We start from the raw sequence: 25,472 nt of genomic DNA, 5'->3' as shown, positions 1-25,472 counted from the left end.
TGAACGTAGAGAGGCGTCTGCTGAGCGACCGCATCAAACATTTGTGGGTATTTAAGTCGGTGAAGTGTAATTTCCAAGGTATCACATATAATGTGGTTCTCGTCAATGACTGAGGTTGCCATGGAAACATGATAGTTAAAAAATAAGGCTTTGACTGGAGGGAAGTGGGCAGTGAGATATGTATGGTAATATAGATTCCTATCATGCTGCAGGTTCCGTCACAGCAATTAAAGGCATCTTGCGTCGCACAGATTTAACAAAACAAATTCACTTGAAGCATTACTCCAATTGAATGTTTAATGACATTTTATCATAAAATAAATCACCCATATTAGTCACATTATTTGAAAGCCAGATGGACCAAAACATGTCACATGTTCAGATCAGCCATGCTGGAGAACCCACAGATCTGGGTTGTAGATTGTAATATTGGGTGAGGTGTTGCCTCTCAAGTTTTAAAAAAAGAAAGTTTATGTGACTTTTCATATTCTGCCTTACAGTGTTGTACTGACACTGTAACAGTGAATATCTGCAGACTGAAATGTATAATCAATCTATTATTAGTAGATCTCCTAACAGTCGTCTTATTTCATTTCTGTGTGTGTGTGTGTATGTCTGTGCGTGTGTGTGTGTGTGTGTGTGTGTGTGTGTCCTGTTTCCTGTGCTTACAGGCAGAAGATCTCCACACTGAGAAAAGCAGGGCGAGGATGCAAAACACCAGCCTTTTCAATTGCACCAACACACTGGGAAAGACATTTGGTGCAGGTCTGTGTGTGTCTGTGGGGGTGTGTGTGTGTGTGTGCATGTGTGCGTGTGTGCATGTGTGCGTGTGTGCGTGTGTGTGCGTGCGTGTGAATGAGCATGCTATTGCAGGTACATTTAAATGATTTTCTGTGACATTCTGGGAGGAACAAACAATGGAGAAATTGAAAGGTGTAAAAAGTGTGATGAATGCTGGATTTTCATCCAGATAATTATTAAATCAGACTGTGGGTGGAAACATCATTTTACGCTGATGAATTAACCACCCTCTACCCACAGGAACAAACACGTTGTATTGTAAAAGAAATGTGGGTGAAGGTGTTCATTCATACTTTGTCACATTTCCTCTATTAGTAGAGTCATGGTGAGAAAGTATGTAGAATTAAAAACAACCACAATCCAAATAATCCTCTGTGCTGTCTCATGGAACAGATCTGGACTTTCGGGATGGAACCACCAGGTCACAGTACGGTGGCCTCACAGCAAGAAGGTCGCAGGTTCAAATCCAACATTTATTTGGTGAGTAATATAATACTGCAATGCACTTGTATACAATAGTGATGCCAATGCTCACGCCGATAAAATCACAGAAAGCGTTCAGACTTTGCTATGTGCTTTTTGGTAGATAGCCCTTTATGGAATACTTGAACACACAACATGACATTTACTTAGTATCTGATCCAATAAGCTAGTTAATAACGATTTAAACACAGCTTTTATCCCATCGGTGAATGACCGAAAGTGAACTCCAATTAACTTTTAAAGAGAATTCATATATTCCCTGAAAAACCTCGAGTGTTTCACTCAGAAAATATAAGATAAATCAGTGGATCCCAGTTTTCTTTCATCATTTCCTTATGGGCCACCGGCTGTACCCAGGATTACAGCTAATGAAATGAAAGAAGAAAAAAATCTGCAGCTTCCACAACTCAACGAATGATCAGTGTCTCATTCGTTCATTGAAGACACACTTGATCTCCCCACCTGGACTTTGTCAGCTGAAGGAATTATGTTAGCTCTGCGATGGCCGACAGCCAGCAGATGAGTGTGAATTTGAACACAGCACAAGAGCATCGTTTCATCAAAACAGCGCAGGGAAATCTTGTTGTGTGCCTGTTTGGATTTGGAATCTCAATGATGCAGCGACAACATGAGGTTATGAGACTGAGAATGGCCACAAACGGCTGTGCATTAACCATGTCACCATGGTGACACCATCCAAATAACATCCAAATTTCCCCAAAAGGAAAAAAAATGTGAATAAGGCAGTAAATTACAAGTCATATGTGAACAATTTGCAATGGCGATAATAACCTTCTGTTTTGTTTTGATTGAGGACTCTTGAAAACGAGATGGTTTCATCTCAAGGGGTTTTATCCTTTCAAATAAATAAGTAAACCACCTAAAAACTTTCATGAAGGCACCAAACAGTACCCGATTTCATTACAAATTTAAATTAAATGGTATTTGTTATTGTAAAAAAAATAAATCCGGATTTTTTTAATCCACGGGTCATCAAAGTGCATGTTCTCAGAGCCTAATGTTTCCACTGAATCCACTGACATGCGTGTATTTCTGCAGCAAGAATGAATTCTCTTCAGTGTTTTGTACGCAGCAGATATACTTTAATCAATCTTGCAAACTGAACCCGGTTATATTCACGACGGGATGCTGCTAAATTGTTGAGAGAGAGCTGTCTGCAAAACAAACACTCTGATTGGTTTGAAAAGAAAAAGTGTGACAAAAAATTGCTGTCAAATTATTTTGCGAACAATCTTGGGCTTTCCTGATTCCTGATTTCGTGTCACGCAGTCCTTCAACGATGAAGCGGTCGTTCAAGTCCGGACAACAGAGGTGACTGTTGGGCTATGTGAGAAGCAAAAACACGTGACAAATTCTGCTCTTTTATTCGTTAATCCGAACAATGGATATAAATCCTGGTAAAACATACAGGGACAATACCTGACACAATTGCTCAAACATGGGGGGAATTGCTATCTTCATCAGCAATAAATGTAGATTATACAAAGGTAAAGAATGTTATGTACATTAGCTAGTATATTGATAAGGAAAGATAATGTTTAAGTTTAGAAGGGGTAGGGTTTTCGCTCACGTAAATTGTATAGTTAGTGTATTATGGTTATTATTTATTGTTTGAGTTAATGTTAATTATTATTACATGTGCTGCGTGTGTGTGAATATGTCTTTATATGTGTGTACAGTATATATATGTATTTATGTATATGTTTATGTATATGTGTGCACATGTATTTGGTGTTGTTTTATTATTTTATTCTTTGTTGTTTCCGTGGTCGAAATAAATAAATAAATAAATAAATAATAAAAATGTGTTCAATTGTAAATTATATGAAATATCCAAACGTGCGATTCAAAGAAAAAGCGACAGCGACCATGCTCCTATATTTAAATCCAAGTTTGATCATTTCTTACCTGGTTGGAGCGCAAGATGTATCCGCCTGATGTGTCTGCAGGTCTATTCCCACAAGCCCTGCACGCGTTAATACGCGGAGATTCTCACGAGGCGAGCGGGATCCAGATGTTGTTCACTTTGAGCATGTTGGTCAAGCAGCGCGTCAGGACTCCTCCCGCGTATGGATGGACGGACGGACGGACGGACGCGGCCACGGTCAGAGTGGGGCTGTCAGCTCGACTGAACTGAATTCAACTGTAATTACACTTTTTTTTTTTGCATTTTCTATTTATAGTCGCGTCGAATCTTCCAAACGAACTTCTAAAGAGGCGCTGTTGAGAAACCCTGCTGACGCGCCGTCGCATCACACGCACACCCACACGCACACGCACACGCACACACACACATGCGTCTCTCTGCGCAGCGCCACGGCGGTAATGAGCGCAGCGAGTCGACGCGCTCCTTCAAAAGGCATGTCTGCGCTTCATAACGCGTTTGTTTGCATGGCAGAGGAGAAGAAGGGAGTTTCAGAGAGTCAGAAATAGCCCCGAAACAAACACTAAATATGCTGCTGAGTGTGTGTGTGCAGGAGAGGAGAGTTAAAACAATGACAAAAGCGCATCTACAGCCAGCTTCTTTTCAGGGACTCCATTGGATTATCCCGTGGAACTGTCAGTGTAACTTTAAATGATAGCCTGCACGTATTCTGCTGTACGGAACTCAGCAGTGGCATTTAGAAAGAAGACAAAAAAAAGAGCATGTTTCTCCCTGGTGGTTGGCCAGCTCCTAATTCAGCTCCATCTCATTAAAAGTGAATCACACTCCACATGAGCAGCATCGCACTTGCGTGTTTTTCACTGAGGAAGTGACAATGACGTTGCAAACACACGCACACAATGCACACACACACACACACACACACTCACACACAATGCACAAGGTTGAATCAGAAAATCCCAAAATGCACTTGAAATAATATTTACATTACTCCGTTAAAGCAAGTGACCCTTTCTGTTATGATCCATCGTGAGTGTTTAAAAAATTGTGTATAGCTCACGTGTAATTAAGGGTATACAGTACTGCTGTTCTGCAGACCCCATTTCATGCAACAAGCTGCACCCTTTTTTGTCATCCAGAAGAATTTTGCATTATAATTTCCGTTGCATAATTACTGAGGAACTAGAGAAAAGGTCAGCTGCACCTATTTGGTTTGGACCAACTCTGTACTTTGCTGTATGAATAATTAAAATAATATGTGGGGAAATTCAGGAAGCAGCGTCTATTTCATTCGACATGGATTCACACATTATTGTCACCTTTACATGTTTAAGCGGCTCCATTCAGCCTAACAAACACCACACGTCAAACCATTTTCACCATGTTTCATTTCCAGTTTAGCAGTGGTCGTCTTGCACTGAAGGTTTGGAAGGAGACAAACTTTTTTCTCTGTGTGTGTACAGTGGCAATTAAAATGACAGTCGGGGTCCTGGGCATTGCATAATTACTTCCTCCAACACAAAGGGACCAATTCTCTCCTGAAATAGAATGGTAGTTTACATTACAATAGTTAAAGGCATGTGGGCGGAATGCAGGCTCCAGCAGGAACATGGCAATTACTGCCAAGTGAAACGATAGAGGATAGAAACAAAGCCGTTTTAACAAGTGGTCAGAACACAGATCAATATGCTGCAGGTCTGGCAGAAACACACATGTTTTAGTGTTAATAAATGATTTTTTTTAATTAAAATGTAAAATTATGGTTTTCTAATTAATGCTTGATGATAGTCAAATTAGTCTTGTTTCAATAATCAAAAATAATACAATAACTGCACCTACATACACAGTGAAGTGTACAAAGAAGGGACAGCAGACCACAATCCTTAAAAGCTCTACTTCTGATTCTGTCAGTTTTGCTTTAATTTAAGTGTAGAGGTAAGTGTTGACATTCTGCTGCTATACCAATAAATAAAACTTGCTTTCTTTCTTTTCTTTCTTTTTTTGTTTTGTTTTGTGATGCTCAAAGTTAAAAGCTTGAGAGCAGTAACTCTGTGAAATTCACCAACCTCACATATTAAAGTTATGCAAGAGTTTCATCAGGTCATTTGAAACTTCTGTGTTCCGTGGAAAAAATACTTACATCAGCAATGATGTGGCATTTCAGGGGAAACGAGAAACATGCCGCTGAAATCGATTGGAAATTGAGTCAGAAAGCTTCTCTGGAATGAATGACAGTCAGAGTCGAACCTCATCTGTGTCCCGTTTCAACTGATAAAATTCAAAACCATGCACAAGACATTTTAGAGCTGGCTTAGTGACAATGTAGTTTTTGTGCCCCAAACCTAACCAGACCTAAAGAGATTGTCACAATCTAAAACTGAAAAAGCAAAGTTAAAAGACAAAGGAACAAGGTTTACCGTTCTTAAAAATGAACCAGATGAAGGATTTGCACAATATTTCTGTCATGTCCAGAAAATGTTCTCGGTCATGTTTAGCTTTTGTCTTGTGTCTGTGTTTTTCCCACTTCCTGTTTTATTTTGGCACTCACCCCTCCTGTGTCCTTTCTGACCTTGACTTCCTGCCTTTGTGTGATTGTCAATCCTGCCCCGATTGGTTCCACCTGTGTTCCCCTACCTCGTGTATAAATTGTTTGTGTCTCCCTTTGCCCTGCACCAGTTTGTCTTGTAGTTTTGAAACACAGAGCCGGTGCCAATCCACGGCACGCGAGTGGGACTCGCTTCTGTGACACTTTGTTTATTCTTTTTTTTTTATACTTTGAAGTTCTTGATTTGTTACTTTGTTCTTTATCACGGTCATAAGCTCTGTGGGAGTCATTTCTGTTGGTACTTTGCATTAAAACCTTATTGAATTGGACATTGCTCCTGGAGCCGTGCATTTGGGCTCAAGTCCTTGTTCGGCTCGTGACAATTTCCTAACAAGCAAACACACCTCGACTCTCGAGGCTTTACTCTTATTCTTCGAGCTCATCCGTCTTGTATTACTTCACCCTCTAAGACCCAACATTAGAGTGATCAGCATTTAGATTAGAATCTGTTAACACCGACTATAGATCCTCTCATTTGTTGGGTAAAAGCTCAGCATTCTGCAAATTAAGTCTCTGAGGCAACTCCAGTTCACAGTAAATTAATAAATGAGGGATTTTATTTTGAAAGAGAATATAGTTCCCTGTACCTTTTTTTTTTTCTCTCTCTCATTTTTATGTTCCTGTAATGTAATAAAATAAAATAAATGACGAATGTGAAGAAAATGTGCAGTAATCCATCTGAAGAGCTCCATGAATACAATAGAATCTCCCTCAGAGACCACACTGACTGATAATGTGTTAACAACGCAACAGAGGTTAATCAGTTTTTATTTGAATCAACTTGGTGTGTAAAACTCCAAATTAGCCAGTGCTCGCGGTTTCTTTCAGCGATCCACATACCGCTGTAAACAAACTTCAGCTAGTCCCTGATTGAAGAGACACCCAGGAGCTCCAGAAGAGGATGAACAGATGTGCTATTGTGAGACTGGATGAATGTCTAGACGTCGCATTAATTATTCATGTACTGTGATTATATATTTAGCATGATTGTAAAGCGAGGTCCACATGTTTTTCAATCAAGGCTGCATTGAAATGCCCTTTTTCAACATTCTCTTTCACTCGTTTGGTGACACAGTCTTCCTTCAATGTGCGAGTGCAATTGTCAACATTGTTTCACGACACACCGACTCTACAACATTATTTCATGCCTGAATTAGATAGGAATTCTAGTATAACATTTAATTCATGCTTCAAATGTAGTTTTGAAGTCAGTAAATGGCCATTGCCACTGGTAGATAAAAGCCTTCAGACAGCAGAGTGGCTGGGCGTCTTGTTCTCAACAGCCGGGTCACTGGTGAGTTTAAATGTGTTTTAATGATGGGGTTTGGTTTGTAAGCAGCGTGTGCTTTGTTTCGGCCTTGGCTTCGATTTGTCGCTCTTATTCCTGGTGGTTTCGGTAACTTCGGCCTCTGCAGCATATTTATTCTGGAGCTGCTGTGTTTTGACTTCCACTTTTTTTGGGTGTGCGTAGATTAAAGATTTCTCCTGGAGAAATGAGGAACAGATTTTGGGATGCTGTGTGTGCCAAGTATATTATACTGATATCATCTGCCGAAGGAACGAATGGGCTCAAAGCATGGAGAAATGGTTTGTCTTTTTTATTTTTATCGGGGGCTTTTCTCTAACAAAATATAGAATTACAATATCCCTTTTTTATTGGAAGATATTGTGTGGGATGTTTCCCGGATTTACAGTCTTTTATTCCCACATCATTTAAAATATGTCTCACTTAACTCCTCTCCTCTGACAGCGACCCAAGACTTTAGATTTATGGTCAGTCTCCATAAAGTTTCTCTTCTCTGCTTGCTGTCCACCAGTCTGCTCCCAATAATATTGGATTATTAGTTCTTAAACTTAGGCTGAATTTTAGATTTATTAATATACTGAATAAATGTATATTCTGACCCGTTAATGGTGCAATATGATTATTACCATTCATGCTGAGGAAGACAGAATATCCTCCCTTCATTTTCCTTAGCTGCTTATCCATTGTCATGGGAAGGCTGGAGTTATCCCAGCTTATACTGGCATAGCCCGATAGCCTGGACAGGTCACTGAGTCTGGATTCTAATGTGGGGCCTTTTACTCTGAGGCAGCATTTCTGCTCCACCTTGCACCCACTGCTGTATATCAGTGTTACATTTTAACACAATAAGCAAATAAATGTAGTGTTGAATCTGCACATTTCCTTTGGTTTATTCGTGATTAATGAACCAAAACATTTACGTAAAGTTTAATTCTGAATATGTGGAAGCTGTGAAGATATAATCCTATTTTTTATTTATCTTTTTAATTACATAACTGAGCTTGAGACATGCTATTTCTCACATATTTTTCTGGTTCCTAATGAACTGTGGGATGAGCATCAACTCCTTTTGTACTGCAATGTGATGTCTTCTCTCAACAGGAGCACTCGAATCACACAAAACTGAAAACCCAAGGTCGTCGGCTCTTTAATTAGGCAGGTTCATATAAGAAACCCCAGCTACTTGACTCCTGAGTGTTTTTTTTCTTTTCTTTGATAATAGGATCAATTTCATACCTGAAGGTACCAGACTGCTGACCTTTTGTTTTTGTGAGGCTGCTTGGTTTTCCAAATAACACTCTTTTCAAATCAATATCTGCTTACACAGCCTGTCATTTACTGCAGACCTGATATTACCACATACATAAAAACACACACACAATTTCATTAGCTTGGAGGATATACATAAGAAACATTTAATCTTAGTGATGGTATCTAGTGGTATCTCAGTTCTAGAGGCAATTTTCACCATAAATACGCTCCGCTTTCTTTGTTCTTTGAACTTTATCTCATACTGGCCTCGTACTCTGACTTGCCCTGAGTGTTTGATTACAACAAGACAAACAGAAAACAGATGGACTCTAAAATTCTCATTGATTTGCTTCACGTTGATTCAGTTCTCATCGTTTATTCTGAAATGTCCAGCACAATCCCTTGACAGGAAATTATTAAATGCTGTGTCCAGACATAGACGTGAAAGACTTGGACTTGCTTTGTTCTGACTTGATTGAGAAATTTGACCAGAGACTTGCTCTGACGGGAATTTGAAGCTTGATGTTGACTTGTCAAAAGAGACCTTTAAAGAATTTCCAGTGGCAAAGCGAGCAACTCCACAGAAAGAGCCATGTGAAACTATGACAGAGTGAGGAGCCATGTGTGAGGCAGCTGGGGTTGATTCGGTCACTGAGATGGGGCAGTGTGGAGCAGTAAGGGGCTGCGGATGGAGGGGGGGGGGGGGGGGGGGGGATTGGTGGAATTCCCAGTGTCCTGCCTGGCTGAGTTGATTGCAGTGTGACAGGAGCAAGGCTGCCTGTCATATTATCATTCACAGTCATGGATCCAATTGACATTGCCACTTTGCACCCAGGGCACACGAAAGCCACCGGATTTGTCAACACCCCTCAGTGTCACTTTGTTTTGTAGCAAAGCGAGGCGATCCAGACGGACTGCTGATGAGTGCTTCTCTCGGGTGTCGTTATGAAGTTTGAGCCTGTGGACTGAATATGGAAAGCCATGTGGCTGTGTGGAGCCTGGACCACTGTAAATTTGCTCTGACTGCATTCTGTGCCTTCAGCCATGGATAGAAATGTGTCTGCCGAGCTGCATCTGACACTGTGGATCGCAAATACATAACAATGCCTGCTTGTGTTTCAACTGAATTGAGACTCTAATTTGCTTGTAAAATTGTGATTGATGCCCATTCACTTCACTTCATTCAGTATTTGCTCCTGAATATCGTCGTTTCATGGCTTGTATGGAGACATCACTGTTGAGTGGAATTGTGTTGAAGTTCATGTTTACAATTGAAAGCTAGTTTTCCGTACGGTGTCCATTGAACTGTGGACAGCCCTTGTCAGAAAGACAGACAAATGGTTTATTTGTCTGTCTTTCTGTTTGTTAGCATCATAACGCAAAAAGGTTACAGACGGATCTTACTGTAGTGAAATTTTCAGGAAATGTTGGGAATGTTACCAGGAACAGATGATTAAATTCTGGAGCACTGGATCACTTTTTCATTAACATCGCAGTCAATGGGGCTTCAAAATGTCATTAAAAAGTATGTCTGACTGTGTTGAAATCACTTTTTCTATTTTAGATCTGAAGGTGTAAAATCACCTCTGCTCATCTATGAGTCACTCCAACGCTACATGTTGCTCTGTATTTGTGCACACAATTCAAATAATCTGTCAATGATGAGTGAAAGTAAGGTGTGAGAACCTCACCGCTCCACCTCAGAATGAGCATGAATCTCTTTTACATCAGACCTCTTCAGACTGCCGTGCCTCCGCACTTCACACTGCTGATAAGTGCTGCTACGTAGCTCAGTCCTAGAAGTGGAAGCCTCAAATGAAGAAGCATTTCTCTCCTTTGGGTTCATTAACCTTTCGGATATCATGTTTTTAATTCAGCTCATGCAAAGCAAGTGTCTGTTACATTCACCCTGTCGGCACATTCCAAATGTCAGCCATTATTAACAAACTCATCGAAGCTGTAATATCAGTATCGGTTTCCAAATAGGTAGAATTATGTAATTCTAAAATATGATCTAATAAAGCAAATGTGGATTATTATCTGATTTGATATTTTACATCAGCAACGTTGTTTTCTTACTGAGAAAGGACAATATGAATTCTAAACCAAACACACAAGTACTTTCTAGTCAGCCATCAGAAGAACAGGATAACCAAAGACAACTGGAATGTAACAACCCCCCAAAAAGAGGCATAAAATTTTAATGGAAAAAGACCCTAATAATAATTTAGATCTGAAACACCATCCAATCAATATTCATTACCAATGAATAAAAGCAGTGGGTCAAGGAACAAGTTTCACTTTGCCTGTAACCTTACATGTACACAAAGTATGCAAGGAAAAAACTGTTTCTGTGATGTTCCTTTTCTCACACAGCAGGAACAGTTGATCAAATGTCCCCATGTTACTGTGAATATTTAAACAGAATATTTTAATGCACAAAGACTAAACGGTCTGGCATTTGATCTTGTTATGAATAGCAAGAGATTATATAGGGTAGTATAATTTGATTTAAGGATTATGTCACATATTTGCGAGAACAATTGTACCACAATGCAAAAAACTTCAATCCCAATAAAGCAAAATAAGGTATAGAAAGTTTTATGCATTTTCCCGCCAACTTCTAAGTCGCATAATTCTTTCTTTTACGTGTCTGTTTTACCTGACCTTTGAGAGATTTACAAGACAAGTAAAAAGTCTCCCAGCACATAGTTCTTCTATTACAGCACACTATTCCATTAAGATAACTCAGTGCCAGTTCTTAGGTCTCAAAGATGTGTAAATTCCCAAGTCCAAGTGAATACAAATTTAAAACGTGTCATTGTATAGAGGAAATGAAATGTTTGCTGTATTTACCGATATCTACGTAAAAAAAAAACTAAATGTAGAATTCACTCTGTTTTTAGTCTGATTGTCATTGCAGGGTCATTCTGGCCATGTTTGCTAAAGTGTGCTTGAGTTTAGCTTGCAGCCCGCATGCTTCACTGAATATGAACACAGCAGATTTCTCTGGAATAATGATTACAACAGAGGAAGAAACATCAAAGCACAAGCCTTCAATCAGACTTTTAAGAACTGAACCATGACTTATTTTGTCACTGAATGTAGCAGGAATAAGACTGAATTTTGCAGCAAGTTATTGCAAAAGTAATATTTGCTTGATGATAGATAATGACAGCAGTATTTCAATAGCTGTAGGGCAAAACCACACTTTCTATCTTACCTCTAAGGACAGATTTTCTGAACATAGAGGAAAAACAGAAATAGAAAATGGGAACTAAACCCTTGCTAATATGAAGGATGGAAGTCACAAAATTAAATGATAAAAGCAAAGGTAATGAAACTTATTACAGCATTTGATTAAAACGAAACCATAATTTCATTTTCATTTCCTACATCTTATATTCATCGGTCATTACTCACAGCACAGAACGATCATTTAAAAGATGAAGCCTCAAGTGTGGAAATAACAAAAATGATATAAAAATGGAGGGAATGAAAATGGGGGGGGGGGGGGTTGTTGTTCCAACTCGGAGCTATAGCAGTGGAGGCAGTGACAGCAAATAGTAAATGTATAAAGGCAAAGTGATAGAACAGAGTAAAGCTGTGTCATTTAAACAATGTATTATGTACACAGATTAAAAAAGCTGCTTGTAATTGTTGGCTTACTTATACCAGATGAAAGAAAATAAAACATGATTTCAAATTGTGTAAACATGTGATCTGGGCTAATCTAGCTCTCAGAGCAGAAGATGAGATCAACCACTATGGAACAAGAGCAGTAATATCAGTCAATGTATTTGGTTAATTGTATATGAAAAACATCACAATGGCACATGCAGCTGCATATGTTATGTTACACAAGAACATGCCATCTACAATCACACACAGGAGGTGAAATACGCTGTTCATGGTTTGTTCAATCAAAATAGACAATAAAGTAAAGTAATAATAGTGTGTTCACGCCAGAACTAAATTCTTCTCTGGCAGTTTTCAAGAGTCACGTTGCTTCAAATAGGGGACAGAATAACAGAACAAAAAAAAAATCCTCTGCAGCCCTTTGCTGGTCTACTTTTATATTTCAAAGCCCGTCGGGGAAAGAAGCGATTCAGCTGGGCTAAAGGCATAATGAGCGACAGCAGTAGGAACAATCCAGGTGCCACTCATGCAGCAACGCTCCTTCACACAGACCCATTCAGCCCTGACAAATGAACACAGGCTGTTTGAAAATCACTGAGCTGAATAAAGCAGTTAAGTCCTAAGCCTCTTTTTTCTTTTTTCTTTCACGTGTTCTTTAGTTGGTTCACTGAGGTCCCGCGCCTCTGCACCTTGGTAAGCGGCCCTGTTGTTAAACTCATACTTGAATGGTTCAAAATTGCTTTGTGGATTGCTTTTCATAAAGTCCCTCAAGAGAACGCTGGACCAAATGTATTCATTTACATGTCCCTCTCTAAACAAAGGACTTGACCAAATTGGTGGACTGTTGTAATTGACAACAGAGAGAGAGAGTTTTCTTTCAGACAGCAGAACAGCTGATATAAATTAAATATGCATATAAAATATATAAAGTGATGTGTGTCACACGTTAGCCTTTAGCTTCAGTTTTTAAATATGGATCTATAGCTGTCTGAGGTTTATGAATGCAAAGTTTAGTTCTAATAGATGGGGTGGTTTCAAAGTGTCTTCAGGTTGTTTATAGTGTCTATCCAGATTTTTGATGGAACCACACCAGGCTGGAAGAGCCCTACTCCAGCCAGCAGCTAATAAGGCTGCTGCAAAGTATCTGGGATTAAGGGTGTTCAGTCAAGATGCTTCCACCATAATAATTATGTTGAGGACCACTCAAGTCATTTTCCCTGTATAAGCACAGCATTTATCAATAGACAGTCCCACACTAATACAATTAAAAGAGGCACAGCATAAATGGTTAACCTTTTTTTTTTTTTTGCTTGATCTTCACATGGTAAGCGATTGATAAGAGATGGCCATTTCTCCGATATCTAAAACTAACCTTTCTTAAATTGTAATCACACCCTCCTGCTGATCGGAATCCAGAACGATGGTGCATCAGAAGATAAAGTTTAAATCAGATCAATCTTATGTAGATGTGACATTTAGCTCCAACAGTAGGATCCCGGATGCTGGAGGATGAAAGTTCTGTTTGAACGTAACATTTGATGGGCAGACTCTAAAGAGCCTCCTTTGGGCGGGGGGGTCTCACGGGGTCGGGTATGCAACATACTTGATAAAAGAACAACTAACATTTGTTCCAAACATGTTTAACTTCATGAAGACATCGGGAGGAAATTAGTTTTAATATCAGCTTGCAATTTATTGCAAATGTACCGTAGTTTCCAGTTGTTTCAAATAAAGAAAAGTGAAAGAAGCCACAGCAGGTAGCAGCCACGGATGACGGAATATAAATGAGATGGCTTGGACACTTCCTCCCTAAAAGTTCCTGTCTGACAGGTTTGAGTAGAGAAGACTGTAATTTTGTGCAGAAATGTAAATGGAGCTGACAGACTGAAGCATATTACATCTTCTAAGTATTCGGATAGAACAGTGAGACACATCCTGAGGGGACGCTCTTCTCTACCTGAACCTTAACCCCGCCAATGAGAATAAATTATTTGCTAATGTACATGTCCTCTTTCTTCTTGATAAGAATATTTTGCCTGTTGTAAATCACCAGAATCACAACCAGGCAGCTTATGGCACTGTCTCCATTTTTCTGTCCATCACATGTGGCCTTTCTGAATGTATGTCAGCATCAGATAAATGGCTGCATGCTTAACAGGCCCTGCAGACAAGCCTCTGTGTACTGCTTTGCATCACTCTCAAGTGGAGGACACCAGAACTGTGCTCTTATCCTGTGATCCAAAAAATGCTTCTGCACAATCGCTTGTGCTGTGGAAGACTTTATGACATTATCATGTGTCGGTTGCGAGGTAATGACATTTCTGAGGAAAAAAGGAAAACACGTTTTATATTCATCCCAGCCGCTCTCTGTTGGCAAAAAATGTATTGGCCTCAAGCAAACAACTGCTCCATGGCCTGTTTTTTCACAAACCTTTAGATGTCTTTGAATGTCAAGGAAGATGACCCCCCCCCACCCCCACTCCACCCATCCCAGTCCCTCGACCATGCTGAAGGCCGGGCCATCACGCTCAACTCAAATCTCAGGATGCCAATGTGTCTGTGATGTTACCCAACACCCAAAACCCAAGGCTGAAAAAAGCCACCGCAGCCGATCGATGGTCTAACAAGGCAAATATCAGCCCTGACCATGGGGCAGCAACTCAAAGTGACAGGCAGAAATCATTCTGCCAGGGCAAGTCATGTGGGAGAAATACTGATGAGCTTGTTTGAAAAGGTCTCACCACTTGGGATATTTAAAGAGGCAGCCATCATCAGTCCTCTGTTCATTGAAAAGAAATATATATATATATTTTTTTTAAATGGCAAAAATGGATGAGGGGGGAAAAAAACCATCCACATGACACATTTCAGACAGAACACTGGCCGATACAATTAACAAACGCATTTTAATGAAGTAAACCAATAACTGACTGAAAAACTAAATAAAATAAATATTTTTTGAGAGAAATAAATCAGAACTGGAAACAATCACCTTCTAGTCAAAGACCATTTCGATGTAGACGCTATGAGTGTTTGAGGATCATTAATTATATTACACGGAGCTATATAGGTCAAATCCAGCCTGTGAAAACAGTAAATCATGTGTGTCAGTGATCAGAAGATTTAATATCGCTGATGAAGGTGACTGATGATGACCCTGTCTGCTGACCTTCCAGACAGGGTAAGTGCACCTGGAGTAGAACCAGATTTAAAGCGTGTCAAAGCAGATGGCTGAGGGAGCCGGACAGATTCTTCCAGCAAAGCAGTGTGATTGAGACAACCTGTGGTGCTGCCACCTGTTCTTAGCACGCTGCATAATTAAACCACGTCCACAAAACTCTCAGCTCATCACACTGACTCACTTTCACAGCATCCCTCAAGCAGCACTCAGCGAGGCCATTCATCATGAAGTACTACCCGGAGCTCAAATTACTCTCTTTCTGTGCCTTTGACTTCCGTGTTCATTACAGGTCTCTGTATCTCATGACATATCATAAATCTGTTCCTGTTGTAGAATGTATTACATGCCTCCCAATCCTCTGAGAGATACTGTAGCGAAGGCAGCATAAAGGAAAGAGCTGACAGGAATAGGGAGGAATGCCAGCGTATTGCTAGAGAAGTGCTACTCCAGGCATCAAGGGCCAGGCGCTCTTTGGACGCAGGGACAGAGGTTAGGACAGAGCCTATCCCAGCTGGCGTTGTGCAGGAGGCGTGGCATGATCGGGAAAAGTCACCAGATTATTACAGGGCCACATAAAAGACAAGCAACCACCACCACACGTCTATGGGCAATTTGTAGCGTCACAAATTCACCTACATATTGCATGATCTTAGTGGTGACAAGAGAACCTGGAGAAAGCACAGGCAAGGAGAACATGTAAACTCCACCCACCCAGATGTGTTGCTAGGGTTAGATCCTGATTACAAGCATGTGACTGAGGTTTACCCATCTTCAAGTTAGCAATGATTCATTCTGTAACAAATAGACTGACATGTAATTGAACACGTCTGTATAGATGCATAAATTGACTGATAATTCCACCACATTTCGCCATTCTGTGATTTTACTGCACACCAAAGCAAAAATTGTTTTCTAGACATTTCAGGGCAAGTCCTGAGGGCTACTGTTTCTAGACTATGTTAGGCAGAAACACTACACTGGACATCTGAAATTTAAAGAGGAAATGTGCGCATCAGTCTGAGCTCTATATGGAGCAGAAACACAATTATTGCCCTTCCTCCATTCTTAACACCCAGCTGCCCATTTAAAAAGAGAAAAAGGAGACACTTTACAAATGAGTGCTGCTGGGACATCCAAGACTTCCTCCCTGCTGTGCTGAGCTGAGCACAACTGAAGATTCGTGTAATAAATAAGCTGGATAGGTCCAATTTGTTCACAAACATATCAGTGCTATCCTTCAAGTACAGTCAGTGTGTGAGGATGTTACGGGCACGGCGTGGTGTGTTCACTGGGCTGGAAACTTTTCACATAACCCTATGAAACGTTTTTAAAAATAAATCCTGCTCGAAGGGAGAGGCTTACATTTCGGACCTGAGATGATCCTATTTGGAGCATCATTATAATAAAGTATAGAAACTTAAATCGCAAGAAGACTGTCTGTAATTTAGTGAATGCAAAAGGGGACATTTAATCTGGTTCATCTGTCCAATCAATCGTTTTACCGCACCATGTGTCCCAATTCATCACAGGACGAAACAGTAAAATTAATCAATCACTCATATCTTCAAGGAAAAAGGGTTTTATTGTATTTATTTTTATCTAGTAAATGTGTGTATGTTTACTGTAAGCAAAAAATGTCAAGAAATATCCAGTGTCCATTGGGTGTGACTACTCAAATATCAGGATTTGCTTGGGGGGTTTTCTGTATTCCATCACTTTAATATAAAATGTGATGAGTACTTGCTATCACATTCCACAGACCAAACAATGTATTAATGAATCAATAAAAATCACCATAAAATGAATAATTATTATTATCAAATAGTTGCAACCCTAGTTTAGGATTTTCGTTTATTAACTTGCAGGTTCCTGCTCTGTTTCCAGGTTGAGACTTCAGTTTGAGTCGTGTTGTGGAGAAATAAACAACGCATCCCTTTTGCCTTGAAAGCATTGTTTATTTTTTCTTGTCACGTCTCCGTCGATTTTTATGCATCAAGAAAAGCAACTCCATGGTGGCACCTCTGGTTTACGGTATGCACCGCTGACAAAGGTGCTGACAAAGATTGTACGTCGTATTTTAGTTGTTGACAAGTAAACCACAACTTAATTATTTGAAGTGTGCCTGCTACTACAAGGCTTTCAAGGCACAGTGGAGTTGAGATTCTAACAGAACACAAGGTGATCACCATCAAACCTCCACCATCCTTAAATAAATACCTGCTCACCAATTCAAATAAATAACACATCAAGCTTCGAGGGAACAAATCAAATTAAGAGACTGCGGACTGCGTGTTTAAGACTGGTATGCAAGTCCTATTGATCTTTAGCCTCTAATAAATGGCTGGTCGTGTCCGTGTCTCTGTTATGCGACTGAACGGAGGCTGGTACGGTAACAGGATATACGAGAAGCCTCACCAGCATGCAAATTATTTTCCACTCAGAATCAAGCGTTGCAATTTGAATGTTTCCTCCCACTTTAAACGGGCATGTATTAGAGCAATGCCACAGCTGCCATTTCATCATTTTGTGGCCCAACCACAGGTCCTTCAAGATGGAGGGACTCATGTCATCTCATCAGCATTCCACTTGTCATCCAGCTTTTGACTTACGCAGTCTACATCGTCGAGGACTGCACACCCTGACCCTGACCGCTTACGCTGAATATCGAGTCTGACAGAGAACTCCATGATCCGCCGCTGTCACATCCCTCGGGCATTTGTCGAAGTTGGACATGGGAGGGGGCGGAGAGGGAGCGTAGAGCTGCAGGGTATGTGGGCTGACCACACTGGGTCAGACACCTCCTGGCTTCGAAACTGCAAAGAGGCTGGTGAAGCCGGGGAAGGGTAAAACTGGTGTGACATGCAATATGCGTTAGCCATTTGAGGGAGCACACAAAGCTGCTCCACGCCTGTATCCATGGCAACCATCACTGGACCATCTTGTGCCCTTGCTGAGGTGCTTTGTTTCTCCAGAGGAAGTGATTAAATGAGGTAAAACTGAGAAAATTGAGTGCAGGGGGGGGGCATACTAGCATTGCTGACACTTGTTTTCTGTCAGGTGCGCTCTTGAAAATCTTTCTCACAGAAAATATCCATGGACAATGTCTCGGTGTTTAGATGCCAAATAACACTCTTCCCATTTAAGATTTCTCCCTGGAGCTCCTGAGGACAGAATGGCATCCTGAGGGCCTTCGCTAATGAGCTGAGATCATTACACCAATTACTTTAACTTAGATCAGTACTTGGCTGTGACTGCACAGAGGAACGAGTACCCATTTCTAACCTAATTGCTGGCTTGGAAAAAAAAAAGAGGATGAGCATAACAAAAGAGTTTGTAAGTGGGCCTGGGATGAGTCCAACACTAAACACTGGTTACATCCCATCAGGGTGTTGCGCATCAAGCCATAGAGGCTTATGTGCTATGTGAGAACAGAAACTGCAGTTATAATATGGCATCTTAATCGACAAATGTAAAGAATGTAATAGTGTTTCCTGCTTATTGGCCCAGTGCAACACTAGGAATGTGCAGATGAACAGGATAGTGAGGAAGACTCCTTGTGTGATGTGCAGAGTTCTCTCTTTTTGGGTTTTGATGGCGGGGGGGCAGCCGAGATAGAGTCCCACTCCTTAGGTAATGGGTGGGCTATCCAGTAGTCGCTGTGCATGTTGGAGGTTGGGCTGGACCAGGTATTATTTGGTGCAGAGTTCAGCATTATGACAGCCTGGTGGACCTGGCCCGGAGGCTCTGGATTCTGGAACCTTCTCTGTTTATTGTAAATAATCCAATTGTAATATTATTGGAAATACAATTGATCGTTTAGTACTAGACAATATACTACATTCAAGATTCAAGATACTTTATATATCATATGATAGCAATTTCATATATGTCTCTGGATTACATTGCAGTGCTGTAATATATAAATCAAAGTGTATCTGGAGCACATAGCTGTCGAGGTTACCAGTTTGGGTTTGACAACAATCTATGTAAAGAATTCATTAGTCAATATTACTTTATGCTGCAACAGAAGCATATTTGTGGAAAGATCACATACTACACGTTTTCTTTCCACTATTGTTACACAAACATACTACATGCAAAGTGCAGCTCCTTGTTTCATTGCTGCTCTCACTCTACTGAAAACACAGTTCATGCTGGGCTTAATGTAAAATGTGGGAACGACACCACATGCTTTTGGAGACCCCAGAGAGTGCGCAGGTTTATGTTTCAGGAAAACAGGCGGAGGCAATATTATTTCTCGCAGCTGAGAATTTTGGCCCAGATGAATTCACAGGGAACAGCTGTGAATGTGAGAAAATAACTCGGACACTAATGTTTCAGAGAGAAGACAACAAGAGCTTTGATTATATTCATGTTACTTTAAGACTCTCCCCCATTTTCACCTTTACTGGCCATGAAACTTTGAACTTTGTTATGAATGAATAATGTGACAATGAACATTCCTTCAAAACTATTTTCAAAACACTTGCGCTGGGATTTCACTTGAACTACCTCATTTTAATTTCACCGCTTAGATCCTTGCAGCTGGAAAAATAAGGACAACATAATTCTGATTTACACAACCAGCTGCTGCTGTTAAACAAAAACAACTAATTAGACAAGCCAGCACTCTGACTGAGGGTGACTCACACATAAACCACTGGGGGACCTGCTTGATTAACTGACTGATGGAATGTGATTGATAGTTAAGAATAAACAATAACACTACACAGCTGAATTTACACTTCCCGGGCTAATTGACTCTGTTGGTGTGCAAATTCCAACACATCACTAAACTACATCAATCAAACAAACATATAAAATATCAGGAAACACCATCTTCCTGGCTGGATGTGCTACAACATTACTCAAGGGTACATTGTTATTTATTTTTATCAATGCATGTCCATAAGTCTCATGTAACAAAATTATAAGTAAAAAATAAAATAAAGAAAAGAAAAGGAAGAAGGTTAAGATGGGGAATTATTTTGCAGAGTAAAATATAAAACTGTCTACGTTGACTCGACTCCCTGGCTTAAAGAGAATGACACTATCGCCATCTAGCGGTCGACTAGTTTCTACAAAACTAGTAGAAATAATCTTTCTCGGAACACTGGAGATGGACAAATGGGAGTGGGGAGGTGAACCCACGGGTGTCGACTAGTTTCTACAAATCTAGTAGAAATAATCTTTCTCGGAACACTGGAGATGGACAAATGGGAGTGGGGAGGTGAACCCACGGGTGTCCTCGGATGCGGCTGGTCCCTTCCTTCAGCATCACTCCTAAAATGTCGAGTCACGTATCCTGGGTGAAGAAACTTCTATTCAGAGTAATAATGTATAAATTCTACGTTATTAGGGTCAACATAAATCACACAGATACATGAAAACTGTGGTCAAATTTTACAAGACTCTTTAGAAAGTTGTCTGCAGTTTTAGTATGGCCCCTGTCTGAACTCGGAGCCGATTGTAATCCTCTTTATTGGAGAAAGTAAAGCAGTAAAAACACCAAAGCAGTGGGTCACACTAAAACTGAGCCCGTCTGACATGTTTACTGAGAGGAGAAGCAGCTTGGCAGCTAGTGTTATCAGCTAACTGTCCTTGACCTTGAACAAGCAATGTGTTAATACTTTGTGCTGCTGGACTTCCTGGAAAGTACCATTAATGGCGAAGGGGTGGGCAAGGCTATACCAAGTAAACTTGTAAAAGTTAAAGAAAAAAAAGACTCTAAAACGTTTTATTATGTAATTTATCAGAACTATGGAGAGAGAGAGCGAAAGAGAGCGAGAGAGACAGAGAGAGAAAGAGAGACAGAGAGAGAGAGAGCGAAAGAGAGAGACAGTCAGACAGAGAGAGAGAGAGAGACAGTCAGACAGAGAGAGAGAGAGAGAGAGAGAGACAGAGACAGAGAGAGAGAGAGAAAGAGAGACGGTCAGACACAGAGAGAGAGAGAGAATAGGTTGGACCTGAAGTTTTGTCTGACGCAGTATCTCGTCTTCTCCACAATGGTTGGGAACGTGAAAAGGTTTTACGACCTGACAGCTAAACTGCTGTCTGGAGACATCTTGCATTTCTCGACGCTCAGGGGGAACGTTGTCCTCGTCGAGAATGTGGCGTCTCTTTGAGGAACAACAACGCGGGACTTCACGGAGATGAACGAGCTCCACGGGCGTTACGCGGCCGAAGGGCTGGTCATTCTGGGTGCGCCCTGTAATCAGTTTGGACATCAGGTGAGACGCGTGTGGATTTAAAAGGCGGTTTTTAATGTAAGATGGTTCACGATTTGATTATTGGGAGTCGAAACCATCTCAAATATGTTTTTTATTCATTGCAATATTAAAATATGTAAGAACTACTCCTGAAAGATAAACATTGGGAGTGTTAAGTGCATACCTGTCTGAAGCGATGCAATAAAGTTATAGAAAAATAAATAATATCAATAATCAATTAAGTTACACACACAAACACACGTCCCCTCTGTGTCATTTTGTGAGTGTGCTGAAAAACCTCAGACTAAACCTACAATCCGTCTTTAATATTGGCTGATTAATGTAAAATTGACTTCATTTGTGTCAACCACCAGAGTGTTTACTGGTACCGCTTTATGTTACAGGAGAACAGCAACAATGATGAAATCTTGAAGTCTCTGAAACATATCCGTCCAGGAAATGGCTACGCACCAAACTTCCAGCTCCTTGAGAAAGTGCATGTGAATGGAAAAAATGCCCACCCATTGTTTACTTACCTGAAGGAAAAGCTTCCACACCCCAGCGATGACGCCATGGCTCTCATGAATGATCCAAAATCTATCATATGGAGTCCCGTCAGGAGGAACGATGTCTCCTGGAACTTTGAGAAGTTCCTCGTCAGTCCTGATGGCGAGCCTTACAAGCGTTACAGTAGAAACTTCCCCACCATTGACATAGAGGCAGATATCAAAGAGCTACTTAAGAGGGTCAAGTAAACTGCATTATAACATCCTCGGTTAATGACAATAATCAGGATTATGTTTGTAATGTAATACGGTGCAGTGTGCAAAGGTTTGTCAGTCTGTTTACTCAATGAAGACGCTCTTTGAAACCTTTTATTTTGTGAGGGGAGATTCTGATGGAACTGTAAAAGACTGACTCGGCCATTGTGTATAACACCGAATACAAATAAAAGGATAAACAAATAGCCATGTTGTTGTTATTTGTGGACAATGCATTTAAACATATATTCACACACATTTAAGTATATTTTTTGCTGTGTTTAATTATTACTCTGTTACGATTATCAGTACTGAAAAGTAAGAAAGTACAGTCAGGTAAAGTTACATTCTACTCCATTACACTTCAGAGGCACATTGTACTTCACTCCATCATCTCTGTTTGACTACACACTTTACAGAAATATTTCAAATGTACATATTGTGATAAATTTGATAATACAAAAGTACTCAATGTTCTTAAATCAGCTGCCACATTCAAGTGGTGTTTACCGATTAATGCATAAATAATTAATAGTATTATTGTTATGTAATGGATCATTCTTTGTTTTCTTTTGTAATTGTTTTTAAAGCAGACAATAATACAACTCAGGATATCACATGTATATCATATAAATAATACAATACAAAAATAATGATTCAGAAAATAATAAGAAAAATAAAGAAATAGAAAAAAAAAAAAAGTAATTAATGTGTACGTAATGGAATATTCTTTAACTCTGTTACCAAAAAATACATTTTGATTAAGGGAACTGTGGAATGCATGACCTTCACTTGTGTATATTTCTGCAAAATTAAATACTGGGACCCGAGTCCTTCAAGCTGTCGATCTTAAATAAACTGTAGCTAAATAAATTGTTAGATTCGGATGAAGCTTTTAGATTATAATGTTGTGTATGTCTTGTCACCGATAACAACACGGCCGGCTATGACGCGCTTCCTGGTTTAGCGCAGCGAGAGACGCCTCACTGTTTTCCAACATGGCTGGCCAGGAAGATCCAGTGCAAAGAGAGATTCACCAGGACTGGGCAAATCGAGAGTACATAGAAGTAATTACGAGCAGCATTAAAAAAATTGCGGACTTTCTTAACTCGTTCGGTAAGCATCCATCAAATAGTTGTGCATTAAAGGACTAGCATTAAAGGTTAGCACAGCTAGCTCTCTTGCGGTCGATAACGCTGATGTTGATGTTTTCAATGGCCACTCCTCGTTAGCATCTATGCTTCTTGCTAGCTTTCAACTTGACGCTATTACATCCGCGTCGCATTGCGTGTTGCCCGGTTTGTTAACAACCCAAGTGTTGACACATTGCTTTAAATATTAGTGGATTAATGGCTTTCAGACAGCAAAAGGCCGAGAGGCCAAGCCCATCCGCGGTGAACGCTGTCAGTGATGGCAGACAACTTCCTCGGTGCTAGCATTCTAAAACCTATCATTTGCCAACATGAGCAGACTGGACGTCGTTATGAATGACTTTAAGCTACGTCTTGTGTGATGATGACGATTCACGACTGCTGACGGTAACGTGTTCATTGTCAGATATGTCTTGTCGGTCCCGCTTGGCGACGCTGAATGAAAAGCTGACAGCTTTGGAGAGGAGGATCGAATATATAGAAGCCAGAGTGAGTATGCTGCATCGGCATTTAATCAGTCCAGTGCTGTTACTTAATCAAATGTTTACGTTTGCATACATGTTACACAAACATGTTTTTCATTGCAGGTGACAAAAGGAGAGACTTTGACCTAGATCTTGATCTAGAGATGTACATCACCGCTCCCTGATTGATGGATTCCACCTTCCATTTTTGGGACAATGTGGACCATTTTTATATTTTGTGACTGAATTTATTGTTTTGTTTCTTCTCCATTCTCCATCCTACATTTGTCTATGGGTCTGTTTTTGGTGCCAGTGACTCAAGTATCATCAATATTACGAAATAAAAATAAACCCCATAAGTATTGGTTTTAAAATATTGTGCAGCTCAATTGTGGATCTAATATCAGCACATCCTTGTTGACCATAAGTGGATACATTATTATTATTGTTATCACATTGGAATTATGGAACTTTGTGCCAAGTTGAGCAAGTGATTGTGTAGTCGAAGACCTGCTTGCACAGGTAACTAACTGTTTGGTAATGTTTCTGGATTTAAATACTATAATAAATGAGAAATGGTATATATGTTTCACGTTGTAATTCATTTTGGTCAAATTTAGCCTTATATAGTATATATATATATTTCCAAGTAATTTCAACCTCAATTTCTTACATGTTTTGAAATCCTCTTAGGAACAGCATTCCCAATGGGATTCAAAATTTCTTTTACACGTGTGTCCTGGCTGAGAAGTGGCAGTATATAAATTAATGTTTACAGGAAGACAGAAATATAGACAGTTAAAGAAAAATAAGAACAAAAGCATGCAGTAGTAATTACATGCGGGTTATTATAATGGCTGGAGCTGAACAATAAACACAAGCCGAATTATACATATCTGTTGTATTATAATGTAAGAAACCCAAAGTATTGAGATGAAAATATGCAATAATGTAATCTACAGTGCATTTTACATAGGAATTTGATTGCAGCATAGGCAGCATATCTGCTTAAATTAACTGTGACTAAGTTCGTTTACAGCAAACATAGTAGATATGGGAGATGACTTTTATCATTCTATAAATTTGCCTCATTTTGCGGCTCTAGCTGACAGGAGTGTTTTGGATTACAAAAAAGACAAGAAGGATCACAAGTTAGACATTTGTGTCGATCTCTATATTATAATCATTACACAATAATAATAATGATTTTTATTTAGAGCCTAATACAGAAAATATTTCCTCCTCAGTATAGTTTTTGGCCGGGTGTGCGAAAGGAATTTGGATCTGCTCACAATAAACCTCAAACAGAAAACGTAGTCATAAAGGTTTTGTGACGTTTTGTGATTTTTAATGTACTGAAAACTAATCCCAATAAGCAAAAAAAATATTTCCACGATGAAGATAGCAGACTAAGAACAAAAAATACCAGCTGTTAATGGTGCAATCTGACCGATACAGCCTGTAAAATGGCGGCGATCCTGAGACATTGTTGCCCTTCGTTTTGCCTTTCAGGTGTCGCTGCAAACGCTACAACTCGATATACTGCATGTTCAGTTTGAATGCACCCTCCTGTGAACAAAGCCATAGCCTTGACCCATACCGTTATTTAGCTTCAATATAACAGATTCGGCGACAAAGACGAGACAAAGGACATGCTGCCAATTACTTCCTGTAAGACCAATTTCAGAGCAAATCCTATTTACCCATAATGCATC

General features: G+C 40.0%; 2 protein-coding genes across 2 annotated transcripts; both read left to right on the top strand.

Annotated features, from left to right (window-relative positions):
* Positions 1-21,027: 21,027 nt before the first annotated feature.
* gpx1a (glutathione peroxidase 1a) lies at positions 21,028-22,348 on the top strand. Its single transcript, XM_068742942.1, has 2 exons — positions 21,028-21,402; positions 21,786-22,348. Exons 1-2 carry the CDS (start codon positions 21,178-21,180, stop codon positions 22,134-22,136), a joined length of 576 nt encoding a protein of 191 aa, XP_068599043.1. The 5' UTR covers positions 21,028-21,177; the 3' UTR covers positions 22,137-22,348.
* A 769-nt stretch (positions 22,349-23,117) lies between these two features.
* brk1 (BRICK1 subunit of SCAR/WAVE actin nucleating complex) lies at positions 23,118-24,331 on the top strand. The gene is made up of 3 exons (XM_068742752.1): positions 23,118-23,258; positions 23,700-23,782; positions 23,881-24,331. The coding sequence occupies exons 1-3, from the start codon at positions 23,141-23,143 to the stop codon at positions 23,905-23,907; spliced, it is 228 nt and encodes a 75-aa protein (XP_068598853.1). The 5' UTR covers positions 23,118-23,140; the 3' UTR covers positions 23,908-24,331.
* The last annotated feature ends 1,141 nt before the right edge of the window (positions 24,332-25,472 follow it).

This window comes from Brachionichthys hirsutus, chromosome 8 (genome assembly GCF_040956055.1).
Source record: "Brachionichthys hirsutus isolate HB-005 chromosome 8, CSIRO-AGI_Bhir_v1, whole genome shotgun sequence".
Lineage (NCBI taxonomy): Eukaryota > Metazoa > Chordata > Actinopteri > Lophiiformes > Brachionichthyidae > Brachionichthys > Brachionichthys hirsutus.
Note: the sequence above shows the minus strand (reverse complement) of the source record. Positions and strands in the feature narration are given on the sequence as shown.

Excerpts from the sequence above, each read along its gene's own strand:
- brk1 (XM_068742752.1), top strand. The coding sequence starts at position 23,141 with ATGGCTGGCCAGGAAGATCCAGTGCAAAGAGAGATTCACCAGGACTGG. Across the intron at positions 23,259-23,699 it reads GGACTTTCTTAACTCGTTCG|ATATGTCTTGTCGGTCCCGC; the intron begins GTAAGCATCCAT and ends GTTCATTGTCAG. Across the intron at positions 23,783-23,880 it reads TCGAATATATAGAAGCCAGA|GTGACAAAAGGAGAGACTTT; the intron begins GTGAGTATGCTG and ends TTTTCATTGCAG.